We start from the raw sequence: 21,637 nt of genomic DNA, 5'->3' as shown, positions 1-21,637 counted from the left end.
GCAGGAAAGACAAAGCAGCGAGTTAATAGGTGGTGCACTCTACCCTAGCCATTTTCTAGGCACTGAATTGTCACAAGCTAATATTCGGTTAAGCTCATAATGTAGACTATGCATGGTTATTTATGTCAGGTATTCCAGGCTGCACTATACATACTGCGTGCAACCTTGCACTCTCGCTTTATACATCATATGACGGGTCTCAATGCCCAAACCATCGCTTGCAGTGCCATGGTATGTGGTAAGGGCAGTCTAAGACCGCAAACAGCACCCACAAAAGAGATCGAGAACTAGTTGAGCGCCTATGATAATACATGTGAGGTAGCAGGCCTCGACTGAAATTGACTCGTGTGTAAACAAAATGATAAGCTGTTGCAGTGTTATAAAATTAATGCAAAATTATAAAAGTCAGCTCTTTTTACGCGTCCACCAGGTTAAGTGTGTTTTGCAGGGTCGTCTATGTCGGCATCATCACCGGAGCCGGCCAGCAGGCGGTCCGGGTCTTTCCTCCCGCTCAACCGATGCCCAGTCTATGGAGGGGAGTGTAGTCGCTTTGCCGCTGGCTCATAGTGCTGTTAATCCGGTCATCTGTGATGGGGACCCGAGGTGAGGCAGGATGCTGTGGGCTGTTGGATCCTAGAGCGTCCAAATTGTGATTATGGGAGTAGAAGTCCCGGGGGTCTGTGAGTTTAATCATATGCCTTCTTTCCGCCCCTGCCTGCCGGAATGAGAGTGGTGACCGATAGACGGTCCGGGGTGTGCCGGTCTGCTGGTTCAGGGGCTTGGCTGGCAACAATCGGCTCGGGTGCTGGAGCCGTCGCTTTAATTGGGCTTTACCTCGCTTGTGTTTGCGTGGAGGGGGATTCCCGCCAAAATGGCGTCGTGTTGCCGGGCGAATCCACGCTGCCACCTCCCGTATCGCCCTCATGTAGGCCGGTCTCTGAGTGTGTAGCGTAGTCCACAGGCTGGCACATATCTTGTCAAAGAACACCCCTATGTGCTGGGGTGGCGTGTGGAGTATGCGGTTTCTGTGAGACCGTGCTTGTGCCGCCATCTTGACCAGGGGTCTAGTAGCTTCTCCTCGTTTCAGTCGTTATCTCTCGTGTTGGTCGTGATGTGGGGGTGGGCATCCCCAGCCGGGACCGGGATGACCCCCGCCGGTCCAGAGGGGGGGGGGTTGGAGGTGAGTGCTGTGTGGGTATCACCTGCGAGGTTACCATCCAGGAGAGCGGCCGCCTCTCCCTGGCTCGGTCGCGGTTAGGCCTCAGGCCGGGATTGTAGGGACCCGATGGAGTACGGGTGTGTGTCTGACATCAAAACGATTCCCTGGGCCTCCCCCACTCAGTAAGCTCCTTCCCAGCAGTGAGTGAGCGATGGATCGGGGTTTATCCCCTGTTTTAGTCGTCGGTGAGCAGGAGCACTCGTGGAGCACGTCCACCCTGCTAGGAAGCTAAGCTCCGCCCCCGCTTTTGAACTTTATATTGCACAGTTCAACGATTGATATTAGAAGATTAAATCTTCAGGATTTATTATTGACATTAGATGTAGAATTGTTTAACTCACATTTCTACATAAACAATATTCCCTTTTCCTTTTAAGTATCACACTACTAGCAATGGCTATATTAGTCTGGTACTAGAGCATATCTAGCTCATATTGGCCAGTTTCCCTGCTGTTTGTATAGAGGGTATACCAGCCAGTCTTTACATATAAGAACTTACATGAATAAGGACATTTTTTGGACTGATCATAAATATCTGAATTAGGACTGTGGACAATTTCTATTTGCACTGATACAGTGTTTATTCATTTATTCATTTATTAATTTATTGAGACACTGATACTTTTATTCTACTGTCTGCTCTTATCTGCTTATGGAGAGTGTTACTGTGTATTGTTACAAGTTCACCTTTCTCTTCTCTTTTTGATAATATATTTAGTATCCTTTGGGTGTTGGTATCCACTCCTGGTTTGAGCAATTAGTTTTTCTATTTGATTTCTATCTTTTATTGTTTATTTATTCAACCTAAGGTGTGGGTTGTTTTATCAGTCGTTTAGTGGATATCCCCCCTTTTTCTCTAGACCACTGTTTTTCCTTCCCATTTATCCAAGGGGAAGTATTTCCCCTTGTTTTTCTTTTATAATTGTATTTATTTATTTACCAAAAAATCTTAGAACCGCAAAGAGATTCCTTGAATTCATAAATTACATCAGAGGAGGTAGAGGAAGTGATTTCTAAGTGGTCAGATATAAAATCCCAGAACCTGATGAATTTAGCAATATATTTTACAGAACATTCAAGTTTCTATTAAGTCGTCATCTGGCTGATACTTTTAATAATGCTGTTCAAGAGGGTTTTTCCCCTCCCGAGATGATAAGAGCTAATATTCTCCCTATAATTACACAGAGGAAACAGACAACTATGGTCAGCAACTATAGGCCTATCTTTCTTATCAATGTTAAACACTAAACTTTTTTCGTTAATTTTGTCCCACAGTAAAACCAACTCGAGATACTGTTGTCCACCGAGATCAAATGACTTTCATCCCTGGTAGATCCTCTACATTTAATATCAAATGTATAAATAATTTTCTGGATTCTCCATCTAAGACTAAGATACCAGTTTTGACCTTGTTGGTTGATGTTGAAAAAGCATTTGACATGTTCAACTGTGATTTTATGAGCATGAGTATAGAAAAATTGGTATCCATAGGTGGTTCCACAGAGCAATTATAGCAATAGCTGCCCAGTCGCTAGTATTTTCTTATGAAGGTGAGCAGCCAGTGGCTGCTTGCTGTTTAGTAGTCACCACCATAAACGCGGCACAGCGGTTGGGTCAGAAGAGAGGATTTGACCTCCCTTATACTAATATGGGGGTCATAAAGATCTTCATGGTGTAAGAGGGGCATGTGGGGATTTAGTAGAAACAGGTGAGCACAACTCCCGCCACTTCTATTTTTTAAACAAGGAAGGAGCTGCGAGCCGGTGACTCCCCCCTTGTAGTAAACCAAACAAATGGTCTTTGTTTCATTTGTTGTGATTTATTTTTGGATTTCAATTCTTTTAGACAAATGAAGGAATAGCGGAAATTCTGACAAAAAACCATGTCCAATTTCTTATATATAATAGTATAAACCCTTTAGAAACTGCTATATTTATGTTTAAGCTGGTCTTAAAATGTGGCTTGTTGTTCATCTAAGTTACAGTAATCAACAAATACAACCTGTTTTAACTAATAAAACCATAAATCCAAATGTTCACATACTATTTTAATGTTATATGTGTGTATGTGTTTCAGGTGGGATAGTGGCTGTGATCTGTCTGGGAGTGAGAAGAGCAGATTTATATTTTAGATTTCTAATTATTTTATAATTTATCATTATTTTATTATTTTTAATAAACCTGCCAAGAATGCAGTATATGCTGTTGTGACAGGCTTATGCAATGTATGATCATATACTGTAACTAAACCCCCATTATTTCTGCCTAGATGAGATGTTTTTAAATAAAACTATTACATTCTGTAAAACTTCAAATTGTTGTTTAGTGAATAAGCGAGTTTGCTGGACCTTGTATGTTTATTATTTTTAATTACATATCATTTTTTTTATAATCCCATTTTTATTTCATATGTTAGTTCCCCCTTCCTACCTCTTGCCTCTGACCAGGGAGTGGGGCACTGGTGGTCTTGTGGCATAAAGCTGATCCTACAAATCCATGGTGGCTCAGTGGTACTATGAGGAGTGAGCTTGCACCTCTGCCAGGTGCAAGCTTTTATTGTGAACCCTGAATTTGTGACGATACAGAGTGTTGATGCGGTAACCTGGCTTGTACGAAGGAGTTCCCGACGGAAGGGCAAACTGAGTCTTACATTCCTAAAAATATGATTTATATATATATATATATATATTTATATCTGTATAGTCATGGGAAAAAGAAAGTGCACCCTCTTTGAATTTTATGGTTTTACATATCAGGACATAAAAACAATCATTTGTTCCTTATCAGTCTGAAAATTAAGTAACAAACACCAGATGAACAACAAGACATGACATACACCATGTCATGGTATATTTAACAAAAATTAAGCCAAAATAGTGAAATAGCACACACAAACAAAATTCAAATATAGTTACATAGGCTGAAAATAAATATGCATCCATCAAGTTCAGCCTTCCTTACATCTGTTTTTGCTGTTGATACAAAAGAAGGCAAAAAAGGCAGTTTAAAGTTCTTTCTAATTTTGCAACAAACTAGGAAAAAAAAACTCCTTCTTGACCCCAGAATGGCAGTCAGATCTCTCCTTGGATCAAAAAGCTATTACCACACAAATTAAAAATTATGTAGCAGAATCTTTTGTTTTTGCAAGTATTCACCCAGTTTCTGTTTAAACATCTGTACAGACTCTAATAACACCTATTCAGACAGAGAATTACACATCCTCATTGTTTTACTGTAAAAAAAAACAACCTTTCCTTTGCCTTAGACAAAATCTCCTTTCTTCCAGTCTAAATATGTGACCTCATGTCGTATGTATAGTCCTGTTTTTCAATAGATTTCCATACAATGGTTTGTATTGTCTCTGAATATATTTGTATAAATCTATCATATCCCCTCAGAGGTGCCATTTTTATCTAAACTAAACAGATTTAGATTTGTTTTCATAACTAAAATGCCATAGTATTCTTCTTTAGAACATGTGCCCAAAATTACACATTATATTCAAGATGGTGGTCTTACCATTGATTTACAAAAAAGGGGCATTGATTCCATACCGAGAATTAAAGCCCCTTTTTATACACTCACATACTTAAATAATGAAATCATAATATTTTTCTTAACTTACTTGATAAAGCAGTGGGCTGCAGTGAGAACCCAGTTCTTGTGGATGAGGGTTCCTCCACAAGTATGAAAATAAATGGTTTCATTTCGAGAACTCGGCCAAACCTATCAATAGAAACAACTTGCTCACAATTTCAATTAAAACAAACAAAACACACAAACGTAATCTGTAGTGGATTTACATGTCAGAGAATGTGTATCCAACGTATTTCTCTTTAAATGTTGTTCAATAACACCTTCCAATATCTGGCTGGAAAAATAAAATTGTGATCTGTAGGTACTAATGAAGATCTCATTATTAGTCTCTACTTCCCTAGAGAATTGTTGATCAATCTCTCCTTATGAACTACAGTTATCCAATTGTAGTTCATAAGGAGTATGCTGAGTTAATCAGTGACCAGGTAGATTTTTATGTTAGTAAAGCTGAGTTAATCAGTGACCAGGTAGTTTTTTATGTTAGTATAGCTGAGTTAATCAGTGATCAGGTAGTTTTTTATATTAGTATAGCTGAGTTAATCAGTGATCAGGTAGTTTTTTATGTTAGTATAGCTGAGTTAATCAGTGATCAGGTAATTTTTTATATTAGTATAGCTGAGTTAATCAGTGACCAGGTGGTTTTTTATATTAGTATAGCTGAGTTAATCAGTGACCAGGTAGTTTTTTATATTAGTATAGCTGAGTTAATCAGTGACCAAGTAGTATTTTTATTAGTATAGCTGAGTTAATCAGTGACCAGGTAGTTTTTTTTTTATATTAGTATAGCTGAGTTAATCGGTGACCAGGTACTTTTTCATATTAGTATAGCTGAGTTAATCGGTGACCAGGTAGTTTTTTTTAAATTAGTATAGCTGAGTTAATCAGTGATCAGGTAGTTTTTTTATATTAGTATAGCTGAGGTAATCAGTGGCCAAGTAGTTTTTTTATATTAGTATAGCTGAGTTAATCAGTGATCAGGTAATTGTTTATTTTAGTATAGCTGAGTTAATCGGTGATCAGGTAGTTTTTTTATATTAGTATAGCTGAGGTAATCAGTGGCCAAGTAGTTTTTTTATATTAGTATAGCTGAGTTAATCAGTGATCAGGTAATTGTTTATTTTAGTATAGCTGAGTTAATCAGTGATCAGGTAGACTTTTATATTAGTAGCTGAGTTAATCAGTGACCAGGTAGTTTTTATATTAGTATTGCTGAGTTAATCAGTGACCAGGTAGTTTTTGATATTAGTAAAGCTGAGTTAATCAGTGACCAGGTAGTTTTTTATGTTAGTATAGCTGAGTTAATCAGTGATCAGGTAATTTTTTATATTAGTATAGCTGAGTTAATCAGTGACCAGGTAGTTTTTTATATTAGTATAGCTGAGTTAATCAGTGATCAGGTAATTTTTTATATTAGTATAGCTGAGTTAATCAGTGACCAGGTAGTTTTTTATATTAGTATAGCTGAGTTAATCAGTGACCAGGTAGTTTTTTATATTAGTATAGCTGAGTTAATCAGTGACCAGGTAGTTTTTTTATTAGTATAGCTGAGTTAATCAGTGACCAGGTAGTTTTTTTTATATTAGTATAGCTGAGTTAATCGGTGACCAGGTACTTTTTCATATTAGTATAGCTGAGTTAATCGGTGACCAGGTAGTTTTTTTTAAATTAGTATAGCTGAGTTAATCAGTGATCAGGTAGTTTTTTTACATTAGTATAGCTGAGGTAATCAGTGACCAAGTAGTTTTTTTTATATTAGTATAGCTGAGTTAATCAGTGATCAGGTAATTGTTTATATTAGTATAGCTGAGTTAATCGGTGATCAGGTAGTTTTTAATATTAGTATAGCTGAGTTAATCAGTGATCAGGTAGATTTTTATATTAGTAGCTGAGTTAATCAGTGACCAGGTAGTTTTTTATATTAGTATAGCTGAGTTAATCAGTGACCAGGTAGTTTTTATATTAGTATTGCTGAGTTAATCAGTGACCAGGTAGTTTTTTATATTAGTATAGCTGAGTTCATCGGTGACCAGGTAGTTTTTTATATTAGTATAGCTGAGTTAATCGGTGATCAGGTAGTTTTTTATATTAGTATAGCTGAGTTAATCGGTGACCAGGTAGTTTTTTTTATATTAGTATAGTTGAGTTAATCAGTGACCAGGTAGTTTTTTATATTAGTATAGCTGAGTTAATCAGTGACCAGGTAGTTTTTTATATTAGTATAGCTGAGTTAATCAGTGATCAGGTAGTTTTTTATATTAGTATAGCTGAGTTAATCGGTGACCAGGTAGTTTTTTATATTAGTATAGCTGAGTTAATCGGTGACCAGGTAGTTTTTTATATTAGTATAGCTGAGTTAATCAGTGACCAGGTAGTTTTTTATATTAGTATAGCTGAGTTAATCAGTGACCAGGTAGTTTTTTATATTAGTATAGCTGAGTTAATCGGTGATCAGGTAGTTTTTAATATTAGTATAGCTGAGTTAATCAGTGATCAGGTAGATTTTTATATTAGTAGCTGAGTTAATCAGTGACCAGGTAGTTTTTTATATTAGTATAGCTGAGTTAATCAGTGACCAGGTAGTTTTTATATTAGTATTGCTGAGTTAATCAGTGACCAGGTAGTTTTTTATATTAGTATAGCTGAGTTCATCGGTGACCAGGTCGTTTTTTATATTAGTATAGCTGAGTTAATCGGTGATCAGGTAGTTTTTTATATTAGTATAGCTGAGTTAATCGGTGACCAGGTAGTTTTTTTTATATTAGTATAGTTGAGTTAATCAGTGACCAGGTAGTTTTTTATATTAGTATAGCTGAGTTAATCAGTGACCAGGTAGTTTTTTATATTAGTATAGCTGAGTTAATCAGTGATCATGTAGTTTTTTATATTAGTATAGCTGAGTTAATCAGTGACCAGGTAGTTTTTTATATTAGTATAGCTGAGTTAATCGGTGACCAGGTAGTTTTTTATATTAGAATAGCTGAGTTAATCAGTGACCAGGTAGTTTTTTATATTAGTATAGCTGAGTTAATCAGTGATCAGGTAGATTTTTATATTAGTAGCTGAGTTAATCAGTGACCAGGTAGTTTTTTATATTAGTATAGCTGAGTTAATCAGTGACCAGGTAGTTTTTATATTAGTATTGCTGAGTTAATCAGTGACCAGGTAGTTTTTTATATTAGTATAGCTGAGTTCATCGGTGACCAGGTAGTTTTTTATATTAGTATAGCTGAGTTAATCGGTGATCAGGTAGTTTTTTATATTAGTATAGCTGAGTTAATCGGTGACCAGGTAGTTTTTTTTATATTAGTATAGCTGAGTTAATCAGTGACCAGGTAGTTTTTTATATTAGTATAGCTGAGTTAATCAGTGACCAGGTAGTTTTTTATATTAGTATAGCTGAGTTAATCAGTGATCAGGTAGTTTTTTATATTAGTATAGCTGAGTTAATCAGTGACCAGGTAGTTTTTTATATTAGTATAGCTGAGTTAATCGGTGACCAGGTAGTTTTTTATATTAGTATAGCTGAGTTAATCAGTGACCAGGTAGTTTTTTATATTAGTATAGCTGAGTTAATCAGTGACCAGGTAGTTTTTTATATTAGTATAGCTGAGTTAATCAGTGACCAGGTAGTTTTTTATATTAGTATAGCTGAGTTAATCAGTGACCAGGTAGTTTTTTATATTAGTATAGCTGAGTTAATCAGTGACCAGGTAGTTTTTTATATTAGTATAGCTGAGTTAATCAGTGATCAGGTAGTTTTTTATATTAGTATAGCTGAGTTAATCGGTGACCAGGTAGTTTTTTATATTAGTATAGCTGAGTTAATCGGTGACCAGGTAGTTTTTTATATTAGTAATGCTGAGTTAATCAGTGACCAGGTAGTTTTTTTATATTAGTATAGCTGAGTTAATCGGTGACCAGGTAGTTTTTTATATTAGTATAGCTGAGTTAATCAGTGACCAGGTAGTTTTTTTATATATTAGTATAGCTGAGTTAATCAGTGACCAGGTAGTTAATCAGTGACCAGGTAGTTTTTTTATATTAGTATAGCTGAGTTAATCGGTGACCAGGTAGTTTTTTATATTAGTATAGCTGAGTTAATCGTGATCAGGTAGTTTTTTATATTAGTATAGCTGAGTTAATAGGTGATCAGGTAGTTTCTTATATTAGTATAGCTGAGTTAATCAGTGATCAGGTAGTTTTGTATATTAGTATAGCTGAGTTAATCAGTGATCAGGTAGTTTTTTATATTAGTATAGCTGAGTTAATCAGTGATCAGGTAGTTTTTTATATTAGTATAGCTGAGTTAATCAGTGACCAGGTAGTTCTTTATATTAGTATAGCTGAGTTAATCGGTGATCAGGTAGTTTTTTTATATTAGTATAGCTGAGTTAATCAGTGACCAGGTAGTTTTTTATATTAGTATAGCTGAGTTAATCGGTGATCAGGTAGTTTTTTTATATTAGTATAGCTAAGTTAATCGGTGATCAGGTATTTTTTTATATTAGTATAGCTGAGTTAATCAGTGATCAGGTAGTTTTGTATATTAGTATAGCTGAGTTAATCAGTGATCAGGTAGTTTTTTATATTAGTATAGCTGAGTTAATCGGTGATCAGGTAGTTTTGAATATTAGTATAGCTGAGTTAATCAGTGATCAGGTAGATTTTTATATTAGTAGCTGAGTTAATCAGTGACCAGGTAGTTTTTTATATTAGTATAGCTAAGTTAATCGGTGATCAGGTAGTTTTTTATATTAGTATAGCTAAGTTAATCGGTGATCAGGTAGTTTTTTATATCAGTATAGCTGAGTTAATCGGTGACCAGGTAGTTTTTTATATTAGTATAGCTGAGTTCATCGGTGACCAGGTAGTTTTTTATATTAGTATAGCTGAGTTAATCGGTGATCAGGTAGTTTTTTATATTAGTATAGCTGAGTTAATCGGTGACCAGGTAGTTTTTTTTATATTAGTATAGCTGAGTTAATCAGTGACCAGGTAGTTTTTTATATTAGTATAGCTGAGTTAATCAGTGACCAGGTAGTTTTTTTATTAGTATAGCTGAGTTAATCAGTGACCAGGTAGTTTTTTATATTAGTATAGCTGCGTTAATCAGTGACCAGGTAGTTTTTTATATTAGTATAGCTGAGTTAATCAGTGATCAGGTAGTTTTTTATATTAGTATAGCTGAGTTAACTAGTGACCAGGTAGTTTTTTATATTAGTATAGCTGAGTTAATCGGTGATCAGGTAGTTTTTTATATTAGTATAGCTAAGTTAATCGGTGATCAGGTAGTTTTTTATATTAGTATAGCTGAGTTAATCAGTGATCAGGTAGTTTTGTATATTAGTATAGCTGAGTTAATCAGTGATCAGGTAGTTTTTTATATTAGTATAGCTGAGTTAATCGGTGATCAGGTAGTTTTTTATATTAGTATAGCAGAGTTAATCGGTGATCAGGTAGTTTTTTATATTAGTATAGCTGAGTTAATCAGTGACCAGGTAGTTTTGTATATTAGTATAGCTGAGTTAATCGGTGACCAGGTAGTTTTCAAGACACAGATATATGTCTGAGACTCTCACTCACAATGTAGGAGCAGGCTATTTAATATACAAGCTATAACCACTCAATAACTTTGATCAGTGTACCAGTATTAGAGTATGATCCTTGATGAACCTGGTAAAAAGGCAACAGCATTGAATTGTAATCAATGTTTCTTCAGTTTAAACTGTGTATTTTTATTTTGTTCTCTTTCATGTTTTCTATGATTTGGCAAGATTAAATCTTGCTGAATATTTGTATTATTCTAAACTTCCCTGTCACACTGCGTACCAAATGTGTTATTTTATGGAGTTGACCTTCTCGCTATTAATTTAATACCTATTAATTATCTTGTTGTGATATGCTTTAAATTTAATTTTGGGTGACACACACCTATTAAGCATTGATCACAGGAAATTAATTTACTATACTTTGTACAATATTGGTAACATGATGAAATAATGTATTGGGATATGATATGATATGCTACTAGGAGAGTGTTCGTTGACTTAAAAAAAAAATAGATGGTGCAAATGTAATTTGAATTATGTAGTTAGAGGACGTTTTTAGGAAAGAGTTGTCATGCTTCGGCTTTGTCACATGTTATTCAAGCGTCGATGATGATGCAGAACACTGTCCAGCCAATTCCCTATATGCACACTACGACTCGCATTCTATGTGGATAATCAGCCAACCCACATTGGCCAAATGACATGGCTTATGTTAATAGTAACCTACCTTGGGCTATTAATAGCCCTCTTTGACCTCACATTCATGCCCTACCATTGTTTCATTTGCTTGAGAGTGCATTCTTATTATTTTGATATTGACTTGGCTCTGTATACTCTTATTAAACCAGACCATTTTAAGGTCCGGTAATACATTCTATTTCAATATATGGTGCCAGTTGCCTCAGTTTTGTGTGTTGGGGTAGTTAACCTTGACATTAGCTAGGAAAGTTCCCTTAAGCACAGCCGTAATTAAATCGAATAAAACTGGCCATGCAACATATATAAGAGCAGACATTAGGCTGTTAGGGTAGGACCTGCCAAAGACGGGGTACATTGATGTTGTGGCATGCTTATGTAATGTATGATCATATAATGTAACTAAACCCCCATTATTTTGCCTAGCTTAGTTGTTTTTTTTTTTAAAAAAAATTCAACATTGAAGTTGCTGTTTAGTGGATGAGTGAGTACGCTGGATCTTGTGTATTGTATAAATTGGCCCCCAGCAGCACCCCATTTATGCATGTTCGGGTGAGTGCAACATTTTTATATATATATATATTTGGGAGTCTAGCCAACTCCTTGGTTTTGCACCCCTCCCTGTCACAGTTACCTCATCCCTGGGCCCTATTTAGCCTCGTACTGCAGAGAGCCCCAGATGGAATTTTTTCCCCAAGTAAGTGGTTAATCTCATAAGAGCAGACATTAGGCTGTTAGAGTAAGACCTGACAAAGATGGGGTACATTGACGTTGTGGCAGGCTTATGCAATGTATGATCATATAATGTAACTAAACCCTCATTATTTCTGCCTAGATTAGGTGTTTTTTTAAAAAAAGAAAACTATTCAAATTTATCACTTTGAAGTTGCTGTTTAGTGGATGAGTGAGTGTGCTGGATCTTGTGTAATATATATATATATATATATATTTATATATATATACCGTATATACTCGAGTATAAGTCGACCCGAATATAAGTCGAGACCCCTCATTTTACCCCCAAAAAACTGGGAAAACATATTGACTTGAGTATAAGACTAGGATGGGAAATGCAGCAGCTACTGGTAAATTTCTAAATAAAATTATATCCCCCCAAAATTATATTAATTGAATATTTATTTACAGTGTGTGTATATAATAAATGCTGTGTGTGTGTATGAGTGCAGTGTGTGTGTGTATATAATGCAGTGTGTGTGTGTGTATGAATGCAGTGTGTGTATGTATGAATGCAGTGTGTGTGTATGAGTGCAGTGTGTGTGTGTGTGTGTGTGTGTATGAGTGCAGTGTGTGTGTGTATGAATGCAGTGTGTGTGTGTATGAATGCAGTATGTGTGTGTATGAGTGCAGTCTGTGTGTGTGATGCCGAGTGTGTTTGTGTGTGTGATGCAAAGCCTTGGTGGGGGGGGGGGCATTTTTTTTTATATCATTATTATTATTTTAATTTTATTATTATTTACATTTTTATTTTTTTATTTTTCGTCCCGGGGAGGGGGGCTCAGGGCCGGTGCAAGGATTTTTGCCGCCCTAGGCAAAAGTAAAGTTTGCCGCCCCCCATCCCCCCCCCGATATGACATCACAATGCCCCATGTTAACTAACGCAAGTGCTGCAGTGCCACCGTGTTTACATTAAAAGGCCTGCAGGGACAGGCTATAGACACCAGAACCACTACATTAAGCTGCAGTGGTTCTGGGGACTAAAGTGTCCCTTTAATGTGAGGTAAATTAGAGATTAGTGCCACGAATAATATACTAGATTGCCTACTTACAATCAGATGAGGATGGTGATGGGCTCTACCTGCAGTCTGGCTCCACTGGTCTGGTGTAGAACAGGCTCTCTGGAGGCTGTTTGTGTTCTGGGAGAACAGGAAGAAGGCTCCATTTTTTTTAAGGCCCTTTGCACAGCTCAAGGTCTGGGCCCCAGGGTCCACCTTCATGTTCCACCAATTAGTTTGTTCACAGGAGTAGGGGATGTCCTGATATGTGTGTAAGGAATGCATTGTGTGAATCTGTGTTTGTATGTGTAAGGGCTGCAATGAGTGTTTCTGTGTATGTACGGGATGCAGTGTGTGCGTCTGTAAGGGGTGCATTGAGTGTGTGTAAGGAATGCATTGTGTGTTTCTGTGTGTGTAAGGGATGCATTGTGTGTAAGGGTTGAATTGCTTGTGTGTGTGTGTCTGTGTGTAATGCATTGTGTGTTTTTCTGTGTGCAAGGGGTGCATTGTGTGTGTGTGATGGATGTCAATCTCTCCCCCCTCCCTTGTCACTCTCTTCTCCCCCTCTCCCTCCCTCGTCACTCTCTTCTCAACCCCCCTTGTCCCTCTCTTCTCCCCCCCATGTCCCTCTCTTCTCCCCCCTCTTGTCCCTCTCTTCTCCCCCCTCTTGTCCCTCTCTTCTCTCCCCTCCTCCCTTGTCACTCTCTTCTCCCCTGCGTGTCCCTCTCTTCTCCCCCTCCCTTGTCACTCTCGTCTCCCCCGTTGTCACTCTCTTCTCCCCTCCCCACTCTCATTCCCCCTCCTAATCCCGTCAATTCCCCTCCCTGTCAATTTATCCCCCCCCTTTCAATTTATTCCCCCCACACTGCCTGTCCATTTATTCCCCCACCCTGCCTGTCCATTTCCCCCCCTCCCTGTCCATTTATCCCCCCGTCCATTTATCCCCCCCTCCCTGTCCATTTATTCCCTCCCCCTCCTGTCCATTTATTCCCTCCCCCTCCCTGTCCATTTATTTACCCCCTCCCTGTCCATTTATTTCCCCCCCTCCCTGTCCATTTATTTCCCCCCCCCTGTCCATTTATCCCCCCCCTCCCTGTCCATTTATTCCCCCTTCCCTGTCTGTCCATTTATTCCCCCCTCCCTGTCTGTCCATTTATTCCCCCCACCCTGCCTGTCCATTTATTCCCCCCTCCCCTGTCCATTTATTCCCCCCCCCGTCCATTTATTTCCCCCCCTCCCTGTCCATTTATTTCTCCCCCCTCCCTGTCCATTTATTTCTCCCCCCTCCCTGTCCATTTATTTCTCCCCCCCCTCCCTCTTCATTGATTTCTCCTCCTCCCCTCCCTGTCCATTTATTTCTCCCCCTCCCTGTCCATTTATTTCTCCCCCTTCCCTGTCCATTTATTTCTCCCCCCCCCTCTTCATTGATTTCTCCTCCTCCCCTCCCTCTCCATTTATTTCTCCTCCCCCCCCCTCTCCATTTATTTCTCCCCCCCTCCCTCTTCATTGATTTCTCCTCCTCCCCTCCCTCTCCATTTATTTATCTCCCCCCCCTCTCTATTTATTCCCCCCACCCTCCCCTACCTCTATAGTAGCGTGGCCGAGCTCTGTATCATGGTCCGCGGGTACAGGGAGCTTTTGTTTCCTGTACCCGGCGGACTGACAGGAAGTGATCACCAGTGTTCACTTCCTGTTAGTCCGTCCGAGTACAGGAGATAGATGCTCCCTGTACCGGCGGACTATACTGCGCTCGGTCACGCTACAGAGAGGGAGTGACAGGAGGGAGCGCTGAGCGCTTCCCTCCTGTCAGCCCCCTCCCTCTCCTCATGCTGTGCCCGGGCGGTGCGCCCTCATGGACGCACCAGCCCGGGCAAAGCTGCAGCCGCCTGAGGCTCTCTACAGAGCGCTCGGGCGGCTGCAGCATTAGGGGGGCCGGCGCTCCTGGCGGCGCCCCTTCCCAAGGGGCGCCCTAGGCGGCTGCCTAGTCCGCCTTACAGGTAGCGCCGGCCCTGGGGGGGCTCTCATTCCCTGGTGGTCCAGTGGATGGCTGTGTAGGAGGGGTCTGGCAGAGAGCTGTAACTTACCTTTCCTGCAGCTCCTGTCAGCTCCCTTCTCTCACCTCCAGTTCGGTCAGCTCCCCTGTCAGCTCCCACTGTAAGTCTCGCGGTCTCTCGCGGTCTCTTGCGGCTCTCGCAAGACTTACAGTGGAGCTGACAGGGGAGCTGACCGGACCGGAGGAGAGAGAAGGTAGCTGACAGGAGCTGCAGGAAAGGTAAATAAGAGCTCTCTGCAGCCCCCAACAGGACCGCCGGGCTTGTAATGAGCCCGGCGGTCCTGGTCTGTATTATGGCAATGTAAGTTGCCATAATACAGACACTCACTCGAGTATAAGACAAGTGGGGGTTTTTCAGCACAAAAAATGTGCTGAAAAACTCATCTTATACTCGAGTATATACGGTATATATATATATATATATATATACATATATATATATATATATATATATATATAAAAAGAAAGTAGTAAACGGAGCACTCCTTAGGGAATTTTTTTCAATCGTGAATTTAATCAATAATCAACGTTTCGACCCTCCTGGGTCTTTTATCAAGATGACCAAGATAATCTTGATAAAGACCCAGGAGGGTCGAAACGTTGATTATTGATTAAATTCACGACTGAAAAAATTCCCTAAGGAGTGCTCCGTTTACTACTTTCTTATATTTGGCGCTGGAAGCACCCAGGTATTGTACGTTATATTTGTTTATTAATGGTGAGTGCCGGAGGCAGGGCTTTGTGTATATATATATATATATATATATTTAATTTTGCTACTTCCATCACTTAGTACCCTAGAACCACAGTATAGATTGTGTTGATTTAATTATTCCACCATTTCATAGAATATTATTAATTATTTAAGTTATCTAAATTATGGTTCAACATTCTAAGATTCTACGATGACTGGCTCTTATCCATTCTATTCATAGTGTGTTATAAACTGCATATGACCTTGAGCAAAATGTTTTCAAGTCTCTAACACTAAAAATAGCTGAAAGTAATTACACTCAGTTATGTAGGATCCACTTAACTCAGGCCATTAAAATGCTTTTTGCTCTAGAGCAGTAACACTAATCTGTATATTAATGTTAATCCTTCCCTTAAATCATACAGTTAATCTTGGTCAGAAGAAGTCCAGATTATATTACCATAATGTACCATCGGAGTGCATTGTGTGTTTCTGCATCTGGGCTCATTTACCTGCATGGACACTTGCCAAGGCCAAGTATGTGGTGTGGCTGGCTCGCCATTAACAATTCTTGATTTAATTTGCGGGGGGTTAGTTGGTTGTCCACACTTGCTTGGCCACTCTGCAAGAAATTACACTGTTTTCTTACAAACAGAAACAAAGAAAAGCAACACATCTGGTATTTTGTTAACCTAACCTCTGTTCATGTAATTGGAAAACAAGATATTTAGGCTATAACCAAACATAATAGCAATGACAAAATACATACATTAAAAGGACACTATAGTCACCAGAATAACTACAGCATATTGTATTTGCATGTAGAATCATTCCCTTCAGGCTTTTGCAGTAAACATACATTACAGCCTAGTGGTGACTCCAATGGCCACTCCTCATATGGCTACTAGAGGTGCTTCCTGCAAAATGTGCAGCACTGCCATTCAGTGTCTCCACTATCTGCATGGGGACGTAGAACATTCCTGATAGAGATGCATTGATTCAATGCATCTCTATGAGGACATGCTGATTGGCCAGGGCTGTTTTTGGCTTGTGCTGGTTCTGCCCCGATCTGCCTCCTTGACAGTCTCAGCCAATCCTATGGGAAAGCATTGTAATTGGCTCAGAGAATCACCTTTGATGATGTCAGCCAAGCAGGCAAATCAGGGGCAGAGACGGCACCTGCAGAGTTGAATACAAGTAAGATTTTACTATATTTAGGGAAGCAAGGGGGGGCCTGGGAGGCTAGATGGTGGCTTTAAAACTATAGGGTCAGGAATAAATTTTTGTGTTCCTGACCCTATAGTGTTCCTTTGAAATGAGAATAGAATTAAATATGTAAATCATTAAATATATAAGTTAACACACAATGGTCCTGTTTTTTTAAGCTGGCTAAGAATTTAAGATGAAACCATCAGGGCTAAAATTATAAAGTTCAAAATCCTTATATTAATTCAGCATTAGCAGGTGAAAGAAAGAGGGCAAGCGCTTTGCAAGGGGTATGGCATGATACTTTATAAAAAAAGACTTTGATAAAGTGTCATACAGATATGAAACAGGTCAGACCTTGTTCACCTTCTGCATTCTCCCCCTATTTCTGTCTCCAGATGTTAATGAATTAAAAAAAAATATTTTGAATATCCAAGAGTTGAGGCTTTATATAAAGTTGTAAAGTTTAATTTATCAATGCCATGTGTGCACATACACACTTACACACACACACACACACACACATTAACTTTGGACTTGCTTGGCACCTTGACCATAACAACTGATTGTGTTCAAAGCTGTTTGTAGTGGCCAACATTAACCGGTAGCCATAAAGAAATCCATTTATCTATTTTAGACAGTACCATACTAATATAGCTATATATAACTGCTGCAATGAATGTGTACCAATTGGAATATCATCCCATGGATTAGGTAGAGGTGGAGCATCTGTGGGAGGAGTTGTCAATGGATTAGTGGACCAGAAGATTCTGAATCCGTTTCCTTGTGTGAATAGGTCACTGACAAATCGAAGTGTAAGGATGTTGCCTTGAGATGTAAATGTTTCTGGAAGATTAGTTCCACAATAAGGACCTTGAATAAAGAATACACGAGTAAGAGATTATTTTTTAATGCAACTGTTTATATTATATCTGCTTTATTGATATCAACATTTCTTCTAAGACGCCTGATACAAGTCTTATCGTTGCCAAAAAAAAAAGCATAAATATCATATGTGCATAAGAAAAGGAAAAAAAAATACTGCACACAATTTTTAAGATTTATTTTATTATATACCTCAAAACGGTATTGTCTTGCGTAAGGGTAATTTTTCTTAAAATATTTTATATTTTTTAGTGCAGAAGACATCAACGGTCAAAATAGTCCTTCCTGACATCAGTCCAGGACATAGGAATTGTTATTTGGTTCCAGATTTTGATACAACCTAGACCAGGGGTAGACAACCTTCAGCATTCTAGATGTTGTGGACTACATTTCCCATAATGCTCTTACAGCAATAATACTGGCAAAGCATCGGTGGAAATGTAGTTCACAATATCTGTAGTGCAGAATGTTGTCTACCTCTGACCTATACTGTTGGATGTCATTAAGGGGCAGAGGTTTTGGCCATATAAAAATATTTATACCATAATTCATGTATTGATTCAATAAAAAAAAACTAATATGTAGAGAATTCAACAAAATGTGTACTTTTTGTTTTATGTTTATAATTGCAATACCATGGTATAATAAATGTACAACCATTTAAAATGCGAGCGTTGGTCTGAAAACAAGAGAACAATTGGTGAATATACTGTTATTTTTTTATGCTGGTTGTTTTTGTCCATTTTTTATTTCCCTGGTATGTACTAGTGAGGCTCTCTTATGAAAAATTTACTTTAAAAAAAAAATATATAGTAAACTGTCTTATTTTTAAAAATATTTTTTTAATTATCAGGTTACCTTTTTTAACCACATTGCCAGTGGTTTCTTCATAAATTGCTAAATGATCGTAACATAATCCAGTACTGAAATCTGCTTCTTCTACATCAAACTCAGTGAATTTTAGGGTCACCATTTTTCCTGATGGCACCTCTATATGCCACAAGCACAAACTGTTAGCTGCATAAGAAGACGGCCACATTGGGGATGTTATAAGACCACTTTCTTCATTTGAATACCCGCCACATGACTGAATTTCTAAAATGCAAAGAAAAAATAAATAAAATTAACCAGAGTAACAAAACAATGTTTTTTTTTTTTTTAAAAGATTCAATTCATTTGTGTTTAGAATACATTTGTTAAGTGGCATGTAATGGTGACAATAACATTTTTAAGCAATTCATTAAACCTTGAACGAACATTTCACTGGACAATAAAAAAAATAAAAAATCATAATTTACTAGATATATTTCCAAGGATAACATGCATGCATTTAATTGTGTCATTTTCATTGGGGGGAGGGGAAGGGGGAGGGGATAACTAAAAACAGCTTGAAAAAGCTGCTGTTCTCTTGTCTGCGAACTTTGCAAGCCTTCCCCTTCTTACTCAGCCCAGACCTGCTATGGCTGTCTAATCACAGACTTCCCAGTGCAGGTTAATGAGATGTCTTTGCTAGGTAGGTGCTCTGAGCAATTGCTGCCTCTTGAGTTTAGCTTCACTGAGCTAAACAACTAGGAAGTAACAGGTCCAGTTGTCTGATTAATAGCCAGGGAAGGGAGGCGGTGTAGCAAGGTTAATTTATAAAAGAGGACACTTTTCGGCAAGTGAAATTGCTTTAGGTATTTAAACATAAACAAAAATTGGGCCAATTATATTTTAACAGTCAAGCTAATCTAACAAATCTCATTAGATCAGATGCAGCAAGACCTGCAGAAACATTTAACTACTTTCAAAAAACCCACTAACTAACTACACTCCTAACTAAACTAGTACCGTGCTGGTGCCCACACCATGTGTACCCGATTAAGGGTTAGGGGTAGTGGTTTCTGTCTCATTAGAGATTTTACCAAATAGCTAAAATAAGCAAGGTATATTGTTAGTGTAGGACTTACCTAAAAGGTTTGCCTTGACATGGCAGATGAGCTTACACTTTAATAGTCATTGCAGGGATACTAAAACACCTCCAGTTATTTAAATGTACGTAGGGATTTGGGATAGTGCAGGTAACTTTATGTTTGGTTTGAACTCATCAAATAGGGCCTGTACTTAGTAATATGGGGCAAAATGTTCACCTTGCTACATCACTAGTACTGCAAGTAGGGAAAATACATATACAACATACATTTGGTACAGAACATCACACCTACCACTCTTTAAAAACCCTTGAAGTTATGTAATTTGTGTATTAAACCATAGATACGTAATTATCCATATGTGTAAATGTTATCTCATATGTGCTATTTTCAACCCAAGTCCAGCCTGTACTACAGAACATATTTACGTCATACCAACATGAGTAAATAAACTTAAAAAGAATCACACAGCAGATATTGACCAGCTGTTGCTAGTCTATGAATTCCGGCATGTGTTACCTTTGAGACCTGTAACCCAACATAAATGTTGCATCTAACATGTAAGGATGCTGAAGTGTCTCTTTTTTATAGCAAACACAATTAAGGTATTTTCCAAGTCATAAGTTGAAATAACAGGGTTTGAGCAGGTTAATTATGTATAGCTAAGAGTTACAAAGGTTTTTCAAAGAAGAAACAATATGCTCCTTTGGGATACCTTGACATGCAAGTCTTCATAGATCTCACAGGGAAATGCAAGTAAGGAGAATATGCAATAGATTGCAATGTGAGTGAAAGTAATTAAAATGGAACAATCACAGAAATTAAAAGAAAAAGGTTAACGCCAAATAATGAGGGAAGATCTACTCTTAACCTTCCTTTGTTAAAGGAAGACCACGACATGATCAAACAAATCTTTATAAGGACAACCATGGATAAATATTTAATACATTCCCAGTGCTGGCTAGATTGGATCATTGAAGACACCTGGAATCTTTGTATTGTTTGATACCACTTTTTGACTATTCTACAGTTCTACAAGACTCACATCTTTCATGCTACTTTCCCATAAGTACATAAAGTGCATCATTTTAAACAGGGGAGGGCTGGCAGCCTTAGGCCTGGGGGGCAAAACCAGTCAAGTGGCCCATTGCGCCACCCCCCCCATGTGACATCACAATGCCCCACCCATATGATCTGCCATATGAACTAACGCCAGTGCTGCACACAGTGTGTGTTTACATTAAAAAGCCTGCAGGGACCAGCTATAGACACCAGAACCACTTCATTAAGCTATAGTGTCCCTTTAATGTGAGGTAAATTATAGATTAGTGTCACTAATAATATACTAGATTGCCTACTTACAATTAGATGAGGATGATGATGGGCTGCAGTTTGGCTCCACTGGTCTGGTGTAGAACAGGACCTCTGGAGGCTGTTTGCAACTGTGGTCACAAAATTCAACGTTCTGGGAGAATTGGAAGCAGCTCCATTTTTTGGGGGCCTCTTACACAGCTCAAGGTCTGGGCTCCAGTGCCTGACGGTGAGTATGCCCATAAGGCCCACTCATAAGTCCACTTATATGTTCCACCCACCCATGAGCTCGCTCACAGGGAGTGGAGTGTGTAGGGGATGTGTTATGTGTTATCTAATATGTGTGCTTATGGTATGTAGTGTATAGGGATACCAGTTTGTGCAGGTGATGCAGTGTGTTTGTGTGTAGTGGAAGCAGTGTGTATTTGTGTATAAGGGATGTATTATGTGTTTCTGGTTGTGTGTGAGGGATGCATTGTGTGAATCTGTGTTTGTATGCATAAGGGATGCAAGGTGTGTGTCTGTATGTGTGTGCATTGAGTGTAAGAGATGCATTGTGTTTCTGTGTGTATGTAAGAAAAACAGTGTGTGTGTTTGCATGTGTGTGTAAGGGTTTGCAGTGTATGTTTCTGTGTATCTATGCAAATGATGCATTGTCTTTGTGTGTAAGGGTTGCATTGTGTGTGTGTGTGTAATGGATGCATTGTGTGTTTCTCTGTGTGTAAGGGAAGCATGTTCTGTTTCTGTGTATGTATAGGGATGCATTGTGTGTTTCTGTGTATGTA

General features: G+C 38.4%; 1 protein-coding gene across 1 annotated transcript in view; it reads right to left on the bottom strand.

The window, feature by feature from the left end:
• Positions 1-21,637, bottom strand: part of LOC134615568 (ovochymase-2-like) — a 148,592-nt gene that overhangs the window by 60,571 nt on the left and 66,384 nt on the right. The window contains exons 10-13 of the mRNA XM_063460113.1: positions 18,490-18,726; positions 17,434-17,619; positions 16,053-16,162; positions 4,844-4,944 (exon numbers count right to left, since the gene is read on the bottom strand). Coding sequence (XP_063316183.1) covers positions 4,844-4,944; positions 16,053-16,162; positions 17,434-17,619; positions 18,490-18,726 — 634 coding nt within the window. The remainder of the gene's footprint in view (positions 1-4,843; positions 4,945-16,052; positions 16,163-17,433; positions 17,620-18,489; positions 18,727-21,637) is intronic.

This window comes from Pelobates fuscus, chromosome 6 (assembly GCF_036172605.1).
Source record: "Pelobates fuscus isolate aPelFus1 chromosome 6, aPelFus1.pri, whole genome shotgun sequence".
In the NCBI taxonomy this organism is placed as follows: domain Eukaryota; kingdom Metazoa; phylum Chordata; class Amphibia; order Anura; family Pelobatidae; genus Pelobates; species Pelobates fuscus.
The sequence above is the reverse complement of the archived record's forward strand: the minus strand, read 5'-3'. Positions and strand labels throughout refer to the sequence as shown.